This window comes from Nematostella vectensis, chromosome 11 (assembly GCF_932526225.1).
Source record: "Nematostella vectensis chromosome 11, jaNemVect1.1, whole genome shotgun sequence".
Classification (NCBI taxonomy): Eukaryota; Metazoa; Cnidaria; class Anthozoa; order Actiniaria; family Edwardsiidae; genus Nematostella; species Nematostella vectensis.
The window spans coordinates 6,819,233-6,832,005 of record NC_064044.1 but is presented as its reverse complement, the minus strand read 5'-3'; the positions used below and the strand labels follow the sequence as shown (position 1 = coordinate 6,832,005).

Sequence of the window (12,773 nt, the reverse complement as noted above, 5' to 3'; positions counted from 1 at the left end):
TCTTTTCCATCTGAAAATTTCTAGTTTATAAAGGAAAACAGGGTCCCCGAAATGTGGTACCCCCTATTATATTTGTATTCTAGAACGATTGATTACTGACTGATATGAATTAGAAAAAAATTCTGAATTGCTTAGTATTAATATCATTATTAATATTATTATAAGCATTTGTATTGCTTAGGAAATGTTCATTATTAATGGCCGAGGGGGGTCGGTATTCAGCTCCACTCCACTTGAGTATTTTCCCTTGTAAACATCAAAACTTTGTTGACCCCCCTCCTTCTCTTTAAAAATCCAAAAATCTACATTTATTACACGAAATATAGAGATACATAAACAAATCATGCATTATAAAACAACCAAAAAACATTATTTCTTTTTGTAATAAGCCAAATGTGGCCTTGTGGCGTTTTGAAACAGTAAAGAATATGAATCTACACCTATATCCATCTTTGCATGCCATATCACTAGTCCATATCACGCAGGACAATTTTATATTTTATTTCATGGGACTGTTTTAATAAAAGATAAAATAGTCCTGTGCCCCTGGTCTGATAGATCTCCCAGATCTGGTACTCGCGGGGGTGTCTAAAGCAAAGGTATCCGAGTCAGACTCTTTACACATTCACATTATCTAATAACTTGCCGTACTAGATTCCTAGTATATTTTACTAATGCATATATTTCCATTGTTGCTTTTTTTTTTTTTTTTTTGCTGCTACCAAGTTATAAATATTGTTAAATTTCTCATTTTTGGGAAAGCGTTCACGGCTTAACAGCAGTCATTGGCAACACTAGCCAAACAGCCTTTCTTGCATTTTGATTACTAATAATAATAATAATAATAATAATAATAATAATAATAATAATAATAATAATAATAATAATAATAATAATAATAATAATAATAATAATAATAATAATAATAATAATAATAAATAAATAAAAACGTTTCCTACTTTTAAGGGATGAAACTTTTTGACCCCCCCTTCAACCACATTGAAGCTTTTATGACCCCCCCATCGACGTACCCAAAACTTTTTTAGCCCCCCCCCCCCCCCCTATGTGGGAACTGCCCCCCCCCCCCCTCGGCCATAAATAATTAACACTCGCAGTCTTAGCCGAAAGACCATGTATTCCGTCCATTGGTTGAAAGTTGCGTGACACTAGAGTATCGCACTCTTCTTATTCTGTAATTCTTTGGCGTGACATAAAAGGGTAAACTCGTCTTGACATGAACTGAAAAGGAAGACCTAGACATCAAATGCGCAAAATCGGGCCTTGTTCCATTCAAAACAGCTAAATGATGACTCTACTACCTCTTGCCCTCGTGATACTGGCGCTAAGTAACCATATAATTATTAATTCAGGTGAGATTTGCCCTCGGAACTTGCTGAAACCTTGATGTATTGTGTGCGTAACGACTAGATTGGCCTTCAACAGCTATTCGCAGCCGTTGTAGCCGCACAAGCCAATGTGTTGTATTTGTCATATTTGGCTCCCTGATTCCCTCCCTAATATTGTTATAACATCGGTTCAGGTGAATGTTTCAACAATACACCGAAAGCGAAAGTAAATTCTCAAACTCCTTTGTCTTGTATTTAGCTGTCATTGTAGTAACTTGGTAACTAGGTATATGGGAACAGGGATCGAAATTATGTTGGACCAGGATCATTTTTTAAAATACTGTGATCGCGAAAATTTTCTCGGGGATCATTTGCCCAAAAATGTACGGGATCGCAAGATTTATGAGGAATGATCAAGGATCACGGTTTCACCATACAATTTTGGGAATACCTCGTTGCTCATGAGATGTCATTTATAATTTCAATATCCTTTAGTCAGTAAAGGCAGTCTACTCCATGTGATTATTGCGTTTCAATGACAGGCAGGCAGGCAGGCGGGCGGGCGGGCGGACAGACAAGGAGAACCATATACCACGAGAAAAAAAACAAGTCCTTTCAGCTGCACGTCCGTCACCAACATATCCGTCCGTCACCAACATCAACATTCATTCAATAATCCTTCATAATTAAATTAATGTATCAAATTAGTTTTCCCCAAAACACTTAGCACAATATGTTACAGTGTCAGGTGTCGAATGGCCCGCTGGGTCCTACGGACTGCCTCGTGCTTTGTCCGGATGTCCGGAGACGAGTTTTAACTGGCGGACAGGATGGATATTCCAGGATACCGAGGACAAGAATCCCAGTAATGGACGATCGGCGAGTCTTCACGTTGACGGCTTTGTACGGCCAAGCAGTGTCAATAGGTAAGAAAGGCTAAACTTTATCCAACAGATATTTCTTTATGCCTTCCAAATAGGCCATTTCAGCTATAAGTTTGCGCGCACATTACCATAGAAACCTACCTCAACTACCAGAATGCAGCGCGCGCATTTTCAAGCTTGCACCAAACGAAGCGCGCGCTGCATGCCGGTAGTTGAGGTAAGTTTCCATGGTAAGTGCGAGCATGCAAAGTGGGTTTTACAGAACCCCCCCCCCCCCCCTCCCCCACTTATTGCACAGTCACTTAGGAAGCTTGTCCTAGTTTTGGAGGAAGGAGTAGGAACCTGATTTTCTCTAAAACAAATAAAGATCTTTTTTACACGAGGGACAAGGACATAGGGATTAAATTAGCGTCAATGAACGTCAACCCACGAGAAGGGACCTATGTTTCAGATTACAGGCTGTAATCCAGAGTTGATTGAATGTCTTATCTTCAGGTCTTTCTGTATGAAGGTCTCAATATTAGGCGACGACAAGCGACCACAGCAGTGGCCACAAGGTACGGTAAAAAAATAAAATAAAAACAGAAAAAAACACTAACCCCCGTAATTCCTAACTTAGAAACTCAATCGGGGATCACAATTTATAGTTCCAAAATGTCAATCAAGCTGCGCAAAAAATGAGGTGACGTAATGGCAGCCATGCTGTCCCACAAAAGTTTCACAAATTTATAAGAAATTCTCAATAAAATGGCACGAAACTCACCGTGTGGTTAGTCCGTGATGTCCTTGATGCTAATGTGAAGTTTTAAGAATCTACCTTTAATCAAAAGGTTGATTTAAAAATGTCTATATTTTGCCCTCTCTTGTCGACTCGTGAATGCATTTCTATGGGACTTTTGTGGGGCATATGGGTTGCACATAGTTGGCTTCATTTTTTCTGCTGTCTGATTGGATATTGGTACGCGCGTCGGAAGCATCTTCCACCAGGGGCTCATAAGTAGGGGCAATCAACTTCCCCACATTCTGGTACTATAAAGGTGTAACGGCGTTTCCTAGGATCAGGCTATTTTTAGACGCGCGGATGAGCCAATCAGATTCAACCTTTGTGTTGACGTTTTGGGTGAGCTCAACTGCACGCGCAGTCTCAGACAAAAAGCTATGTTCTCTCTTTGGTACTTTGACTTTTTGTTGCTCTCTTTTTTAATATGAATCCAACCCAACCTATGACTTTGAATTCTAGCTTGCAATTCTTTTGGTAAACAAACAAAACCGACGGATGATCGATAAAAATATTTTTTTCCTAACTGCAGTTTGCGCGTGCGGCCTCACGTCACTCGCGCGCGCGACCAACGTCAACGTAGCTGATTGGCCCGTTCATGCGCGCGCGTCTAAAAATACCTTGATCCTAGGGAACATTGTGACATTTATATAATACAGATGATTGCCCCTACTTATGAGCCTCTGCTTCCACACAATCAACAGGGGAATCACAATCCCTCGCGCATTTTGTACACACTCAATCGGAGACCACAATCCCTCGCGCTCCTTCCAGGCCCGTACCCAGGATTTTTCTTGGGGGGTTGCGGAATCCGAAAAAGTGGACCTAAGTTCTCCGGGGGGGGAGGGGGGGGGGGGTTGGAGTTCTCTGATAAAAATGCGACCATCTCCGAAAGAACAAATAAATTTTTTATACCTTTGCAGTATCTCTACGGGACGTTTATTGTCAGATTTGGCTACATAGCAGAGTGATCTAGCTTATGCTTTATAGTTTTGTAGTTTTGTCTACAAATAGCCCGTCTATTGAGAACCGAAAGTGGACCCTCCCTGGCTACGGGCCTGCCCTCTCACACTCAATAGGAGCCCTCAATCACTTGTACGAAGAACTGGACCGGAGCCAACACCCTCTCATACTCAATAGGAGTCCTCAATCACTTGTACGACGAACTGGACCGGAGCCAACACCCTCTCATACTCAATAGGAGTCCTCAATCACTTGTACGACGAACTGGACCGGAGCCAACACCCTCTCATACTCAATAGGAGTCCTCAATCACTTGTACGACGAACTGGACCGGAGCCAACACCCTCTCATACTCAATAGGAGTCCTCAATCACTTGTACGACAAACTGGACCGGAGCCAACACCCTCTCGTCTCACTATTCTCTCGACATTTTAGCATACCGTTGCCATGGTAGCCGTCTTCTCTCGTCATGTTTAGTTCTTTATGGCGACCTATTGATCCTCCTCTCATATTCACCAAACGGAAAGTCACGCATTTTTTACACTTAAAATGAACGTATAAAATAAAACAGCATACCCTTGCTATAAACTTTCATTTTTCCTATTTCCCAATTCTATTTTTTTATGAATTAAAAAAGAATAAATACCATCATATTTTACCTTACGACGGACTGTATATATCCTACTCCTAATTATCCCAATTTTTATTACATTTCAGGCCAATATTGCCTGTATCAAAGTACATCTAAATGTCCTTTTGGTCTTTCCTCCGGGTACGTTAACTGGGACGATGAGGACAACGATAGCGGAAACAAAAAAAAAGGTTTCATTCCAAGAGGTACATACTACTGGGCTACAACAAAAATATTTTTCTGTTGTAAGACATATGGAAGCAAGACAATTGCAATAAGTCTTCCCACGGAAAGCGCCTTCTATCTGTTAGCGTATGGGTCAGCGGTTTGCCAACAAGTCCAATGGGCAACGGTGACGTCAGAGTGGATTTTTTATGACACTGAAAATTGGGGCAATGAAGATGACGTAAAAGCACCTTATCCATATGGAGCGACAAGGTCAGGAAAAGGACATCAAATACATTACTGCTACTACACAAGTAAGTTGAAATATCAAGGTTATAACAGGCCTCTAAATATTTGGGCATATCAGTCAATCTTGTTTTAAAAACTGTCGTTTTTCTAGCTCGCTCGGTCATTTCCTTATTAGGCATTACATACCATATTTGGAAGTCCCGCTATAATCAATTTTTGGCTTTTTTATTGCTCTGGAACTTTGTAAGTCGAGAATTTCCACGTAAACTTGCAGGAATTTGTGTTTACTACGATTTTGCTGGCAGCCATCTTGGAAATGGAGCCTAGTCCCTATCGTTTTAGAATATCACAGGTCTCCCGCGCGCTCGCCCCAGGCTCTTTTAGACCATTTAGAAAAACGACAGCCATTGATTGATATGGGAGAGGGGTGGGGCACGATACAGAAACATTAAGAAATTATTGAGGCACAGCCACGCCCCTTCTGGTCCTTATAGTTTTAAAAATATTGGGGGCACGTACCCCTAGTTTTCAACCCTCTGCTACGGTTTTGCATATAGATCGAGCCCCGATATAACTCAAACATAACGGCTGTGATTGTAGTCTCCTACGCAGTCGTTCTAACCTCTGTCTATGCTCGAGCATAGACAGGCAAAAACGACTGCGCAGAGGATACTACTGTGGCTGTTTGCAAACTTTGATGTATGTCACTGATTGGTATTTGAAAGTGTTGTTGTCCATTTTACACAGTCAATAGCACTATTTAACAGCATCTTGTTTACAATAATTTATGCTGTTAGCAAGAGGACTGAATGGCTTTTGTCGCCATGCTGAAGGTTAAAAAAAGGGCGCCATTTAGCCCGTTATTTTATCCAACGGATTTCAAATGCCATAATGAGGAATGCACTGTCTAGAGAGAGAAAGGAAACGTTTATACCTATCTTCAAGCATACCAGTAGATTTGAAATAGTTGTTAACCAGCTTTATTTTATCGATTTATTTCATTCACCAGGCTGTAACTACACACTTACAGACCGGCATGGCTCATTCCAGTCCCCTTATTTCCCCTCCAACTACCCAAATGGACAGCTCTGCTCGTGGAGAATTATGGGAATTGAGGGAGAGTCAATACGTGTTCGGTTCTCAAATTTCTCACTTAGTAATTCAACTGATGATTTTGTGGAGATTTACGATGGCAGCAATGAGGCAGCCAATCAAATTGTCGTGTTGAAGGACCATGGTCAGCCACGTGATATAACCTCATCTGCGCATGCACTGTTTTTGATCTTTCGCTCGGACGAGACCGGGAACGCCGCGGGATTTCGCGCCTTATACGACATTGTTGGTGAGCAATAAGAAAAAAAAATGAACGATGAATGTCAAAGGGGGTATCTCGCTAGTGGTATTCCACATCTGTGAGCAAAGTAACAGGGGGAGCACAATACAAAAACATAGCCACAGCCACGCCCCTAATGGTCATTTCCTTACAATTTGTGATTTTTATTTTTCTTTTGGGGGGGGGGGGGCACGTGCCCCCAGCGCCCCACCGCCTGCTTCGGCCCTGTGTTATAATGTAGTCAAGTCATGTTGTAAAGTATAAGTCACGTTGTAGTTGTTGGCCTAATGATACATGCGAGCAGTTTAGGAGCGGTAAACCAGCAGTTTATGTGTGTGTGTGTGTGTGTTGGGGGGAGAGGATGCGTTTTCTTGTCTGATTAGAAAGGTATTTTATTGTAAAATTGACAAGAATAACTTTTTTCCAAGGAATATATTAGTTTTATTTTTAAATGGAAGTGACCGCGTTTTGAAAAACGAAAATTTTTGCCAATTTTTTACGTTACTAGCTCATTTGAGTTGACCATAGTATTTTTTGTTTCTCAGGTAAATCCACGAAACCACCACCAGCAACGCCAAGAACAACAACAAAGGACGAGGCGTCGATGCGTCCTATATACTCCGTCCCATACACAGGAAAGAGCCACGCCCTCACCCCTACCCCCACAGAGAATTCTAACAGTTCGCACGACAAATTCAAGCGCGCATGCATACAGGGTGACGCACCTGATAATACGCCACTTATAGCGATACCGCTGGTCTGTATGCTTGTCGTCCTAATTGTGGCCGCTTTCTTGTTATACCGCTGGAGGTAAGATTGCGTTTGAAAATCCTTTCTTTTACTTTATAACGCCAGAAGAAGGTGTCTTACGTGCCAAAGGCTAGACACGCTCAGGCTTTAAAGAACAGGACGAGCGGAAGACTGCCGGCCGCGCGCATCATTCGTTTTCCGCAATACCGCACAACATTTCCGAAAATACCGCAATTCCGCAGAAAAAAAAAAAAAACGGAATTTCGCATACCGCATAGAAGGGCGAGGTTTTGGAGGGCATGCACGACACCCCGACATTTCCGAGGTTTCCCGCTAAATTATCTCGTACCACGGGAAAAACCCGCGCACCTCAGCACCGCAACAACGCAATATTCTTATATTTTACCGCAAGACCGCAATTAAGCAGATTTTTTTTACCGCAAGACCGCATCTCGCAGTGTTTTTAATTACCGCATCTTTTTTGCTTTTTTACCGCAATATAGTAAACCCCAACGTCTCCCCCTTTGTCGCGACGTCGGCAATGCGGCAGCTATAGGTAACTAAAAGCATAAGAGAGATGCATGACTGTTTTGACTTATAGATTGATAAGTTAAGCCTATACAAGGCCTACCGAAAGGCGCATGACAACGACAGAAAACAAGGGTATGGGAAATTTTCAAAGCCGGACGAGGCCTGAGCATTCTTTCTGCTTCATCTCCGCAGTTCTTAATCAAACTATGCGGTTTGAGAACTTTTTAAACTTGGCCATAATTGTAAAAATGAAATATTGTTTTTTTCAGAAAGCTACAAATAGGAAAGCGAGAGGAGACAGCAGTCAGGTAATGTGTGGCGGAGAAGACTTCTTGCAGAGACATATACGATCCAGGGGCTCATAAGTAGGGGCAATCATCTGTATTATATAACTGTCACGGCGTTTCCTAGGATCACGCTATTTTTAGACGCACGGATTAGCCAATCAGATGACAGGGCGGAAAAATTGACTGTGTCTCAAAGAATCCAAAATGGCGGCAGAGAAGGGGAAAAACGACGCTTGCTTTTCAAAGTCTTCGTACATCATCATATGCCTTCTTTTTTGTGAATCCTTTTTGTCACAAAGAAAAAAGCATTTTGGACTATTTATTTCTCCATAAGTGGACTCAAACGTTGTTACGAGGACATTTTTTTATGCTCTTGCACAGCAATAAATTCGGAAATAAGTGAACATTTGTTTTGATCTTGAAATTCTCTCGCTTATATGCCATATTATCATATCATTAAGGTGTTTGATACTGCTAGTTAACTAACCATAGTGTAAGAAGTAACATACGGAAGTTTATGTCTTGTTTTTTGTTTTACATTCATATTAAACCAGCTCTTCAAAACTGTAAGTAATTGTATAAGAAAGAATTTAGTCATGATCCGCATAAATATCAACACTCATGACCTGCCTGGACTCAACTTGCCCTGATCTGGAAAGAAATCCTAAAAAAAAAGCATATAAAATCATACTAACATAAAAGGCAACCTCAATATGAATTCCATTTGTGTCTTTTTTGTAAATTCTGTTTCCATTTAAGCTTAATTCGAAAATTGATACTTGTTACTTACTCATTTGATATATAATCTGTTATAAAAACTTACAGTATTACATACTTACGGTATCTTAATTTGTTCAAATTTGACTTTCTTTTGACTGACCTCTTGGCTGTCCAGAAATCATAATAAGATTTCAAATCATTGAAAAAAAGGCCAGGAGTGTATTAAAGCATGCACATCTGTCATCCTGGCTTGTAATAAGGCTTGCCATCATTAAAGTAATGGACATCATTATAGTAATGGCCCTTGTAAAATCTTTCAAAAAAATTCTTGATGGAAAGATGATGCTGTCACTAAAACAGTTTCAGGCTCTTGAAATATTGTATATCACTTGGGGAAATGGACTCCAGGTCCATTGACCACCTGGTACTTGGACCCCTTATCAAATATTATGAGATTTTTTCTCAGACTGACATAACCTTTTTTTTGTATATAGACATGAGTTTTCTATGGGTTCTATGGATCCTTGGTTTCCTTTAGTTTGCGGTCTTTATCATTGTGCCAATTGTGTGATGATTATGATGATTATTTCATCAGTCCATTCATTTTGTGCCAATGGTAGCACTGTGGAGTTCATTTTTAGTGTCCTAAGATTTGGAAGTAGTGAAAGCATCTCATATGGTCAAGCCTTGGTATGCCAATCAACCGAAAGGATTTACAATGAAACAAATATTCAGAGGAAGGATATAGAAATGTCATGATCAATGTAGATGGGGCTAATGTTTAAGTTACAATATAAATTGTTAATTTTTTTAGTGCACATGCCTAGAAAGTAATAGCTGTTCTAACATTCCATTTTGGTTTGAATGGGGCTCTGCAAAGCCCTCCCATAGCAACATTAGGTTAGCATATTCACCCTTTATAGCTACCAACTCCCTTGCCTTTAGCTTCAAAATACCCATGCTAAATAAATGTACACAAATTGGGCCAAATAAGCCCTGGAAGAAAACCACTTGACAACTTCTATCCTTCTGGATCTGTCAACAGTTAGAAACAAATACAGACTTTAAAAGAAAAAGGTTGACACCATTCGGAGGTGCTTTTTTAATACACTATATTTTGTCAGGCCAATACCTGCAGTTAATATTTAATAGTAAGAGTAGCATGTTTGCAGCTAATATGAACAACTTAAAAAAAATTAACTAAAACAATGATAATTATAATAGGGATGTGTAAACTAAGTTATTTTACAGTTAACAAAAGTCAACAATAAAGCTTTTTGAGTCGCAAAACACAGTCATGAATGTATCAGATATTATCATTAAAAGAAAAACTTAAGGATATTTTCCTTATCATTATATATAATTATCAATTACAGCAAAATAACCGACTGTTGTTATTACAGGGAAATAATAGACTGTTTGAGTGGCAGCATAATCTTCCCCACAAGAGATTTTCTGAAAGATTTAACAAGGACTAAAGTGCATTACTATAATGTTGGAAATTCTTACATTATATGCATGCTTTTATACCCTCCTTGCCTTTTTTGTAATGATTATAATACGTATTAGTTTCTGGTCAACCAAGAGGTCACATGAAAAACGACTTCAGTGGATAGTCACTATACTTAATACAGTTAATACACTCTCTATCCTCATTTTTGGAAAGTCAAATTTGAACAGATCATAAATAACTAGTATAAACTTTTTAATTAGAAATAGAACTTACAAAAAGACACAAATATCCATATTGAGGTTGCCTGTCATGTTAGTATACTTTTACATGGATGTTTCTTACAAATTCTTGCCAGATCAGGACAGTGAGTCCGGACAGGTCATGGGTGTTGATACAAACACAGTTCCAGCTTTGAAGAGCTCGTTTAATAAAAATATTTAACAAAAACAAGACATAAACTTTTGTATTTTACTTCTTACACTATTGTAAGTTAACTAGCAGTATCTATATGATAATATTTACTTTCAGCGAGAGAATTTCGAGATCGATACAAATGATCACTTATTTTTTGCAAGAGCAAGAAAAAATGTACTCGTAGCAGCATTTGAATTCACTTATAGAAAAAAAATAGTCCAAGGCTAGTAAGAAATGTTTCTTTCTCTGTGGCTAAAAGGGTTCAGAAATAAGGAGGCATTTGGCGATTGTATAACACTTTGAAAAACAAGCGTCGTTTTGCCCCTTCTCAGCCGCCATTTCGGATTCCTTGAGACAAAGTCAATTTTCCTCCCTGTCATCTGATTGGCTAATCCGCGCGTCTAAAAATAGCCTGATCCTAGAAAACGCCGTGACACCTATATAGTACCAGAATGTGGGGAAGTTGATTGCCCCTACTTATGAGCCCCTGACGATCAAGTAAACATTTAAGGTCAAGTAAAGAATGGCTGAGAATGTGAGAAATGGAATTGTGGTGGGGTTGGGTAAGTGGAGAGACAAGTGGAGAAGGAGTACGGACCTCTTTGTATTATTGGAATCCGATTTTTCTTATTTCATATTTAGGTGATATATACATCTGTGACGCACAAAAAAATCGGAGCCCAAAATGCTACGCAACACGTTTGCCAAATACAGCATCTGAAAGAAGTCAGTTATTCGATTTTCTCACGAATCGGCTCTTACACAGAGCACTTTATATTGATTAACGCTATGGAATATTGTGTTTCAGATATCAGGCAGAGTCTGTGGCAAATCCATCTTATCTACGGTAAAATGCCATCTATATAACGAGCCTCCTCCACATATAGGTTTTGTTACTTCCGCAAGTTCAGGGGTACTGGTTTTCTAGGAATGTCTCGAAAATAGAGAAAAATTCAGACATGCGGGGTGGGGGTGGGCCTTTCCCTTATTTTAATCGTCCATGTCCATGTTTAATGAGAAAAATAAATGATCACCGAGTTTGACTGGGTGGCAAAGATGAAGCTGTCCATAAGTTGAACTGTCCGCCCGGGGTGGGAGGGGGGGGGGGTACGCTCCCTTTAAAATGTACATATGCTCCCGTCGAGAAAATGAATTTAAACCCTAAGGAATGACCAATAAAACAAACGAATTATTTCTGATTTTTATTTTAGTTGAAAGTTGACATTAGAAGGACTGATTGAAATTTCATTGAAAAAGTCTTACAAACTGTATTTTGGGGGTAGGTCCCCTGGTAGACACCCTAAGGGATAGCAGATTTCCAGAAGACCCTAAGGGATAGCACTTGGGGCGAATTTTATACCCTAAGGGATAGGAAGAGCATAGATACATTTTTTAGGGGAGTCCTCCCCGGGGGTTGACGAGAGGGGATAAATATACATGGCCAATCGAATAAGGTGTCCATAATTTGAGCTGTTCACTTGAAAGTGTCCTGGGATAAACACAAAGTTTAACCCGATGGCATAAGCCATTAGTGTCCATAATTAGAGCTTTTCACTTACAAGAGTCTCCTTCTTAGTGGCGAAACGATACAAAACAATCTGATGAATCAACACACGCCTACCGGGCGTGAGTCCGCAGAAAATCCTTATGCGGTCAGTGGCGCCTCATCCGGGGAATTGTACCAGGAGATTAAGACGCGCACACAGGAATCAGATAATCCGCTGTACCAGGACGCTGAGCCCGCGAGGCCAAGTGGCACGGGAAACCACCTGTATGATAGGTAAGATAGGTTTCTATGCACTGGTACCAATATATTTTATTCTCTATGTTCGTACAAATCTAATCAATTTATTTTGTGTATGATTTTAGTTTGGCCTGACGATTTGAGTGTCCATGGACGTTTGTCGGCAGCGGAATCTAAAGAGAATAAAACGAGGAAGGGGAAGGGAGAAGAGGAACGGGAAAACACAGAATTGAGCAAGGACGTAATAGGTGTAAAATTTTAAGCAAAGCTGATTATTTCTAAATTATATTTTTCTAAACAACTCAACAAACAATTTGATAACTAGTTAATTTGCTTGAACGGAGTTATCGAGTGAAGTATCTTTAAATATATTTTGTGAACAACGTTTGTAAATACATTACAGAGGGTGGATAAAAAATTCGCGCTCTTTTTTAATTAAGTTGATTTTATCTTTATAAACTTGTCTAAAAAATTGAGCGATTCTTCGAGGAGGGATGCTAGCGCCCCTTCTAGCTACACATCTT

The 12,773-nt window shown here is 39.8% G+C and overlaps 1 protein-coding gene across 1 annotated transcript; it reads left to right on the top strand.

Annotated features, from left to right (window-relative positions):
- The first annotated feature begins 1,195 nt into the window (after positions 1–1,195).
- Positions 1,196–12,684, top strand: LOC5505263. The gene is made up of 10 exons (XM_001626062.3): positions 1,196–1,370; positions 2,089–2,272; positions 2,726–2,787; positions 4,690–5,082; positions 6,027–6,359; positions 6,896–7,160; positions 7,901–7,939; positions 11,314–11,352; positions 12,082–12,285; positions 12,375–12,684. The coding sequence occupies exons 1-10, from the start codon at positions 1,304–1,306 to the stop codon at positions 12,382–12,384; spliced, it is 1,596 nt and encodes a 531-aa protein (XP_001626112.3). The 5' UTR covers positions 1,196–1,303; the 3' UTR covers positions 12,385–12,684.
- Positions 12,685–12,773: the final 89 nt, after the last annotated feature.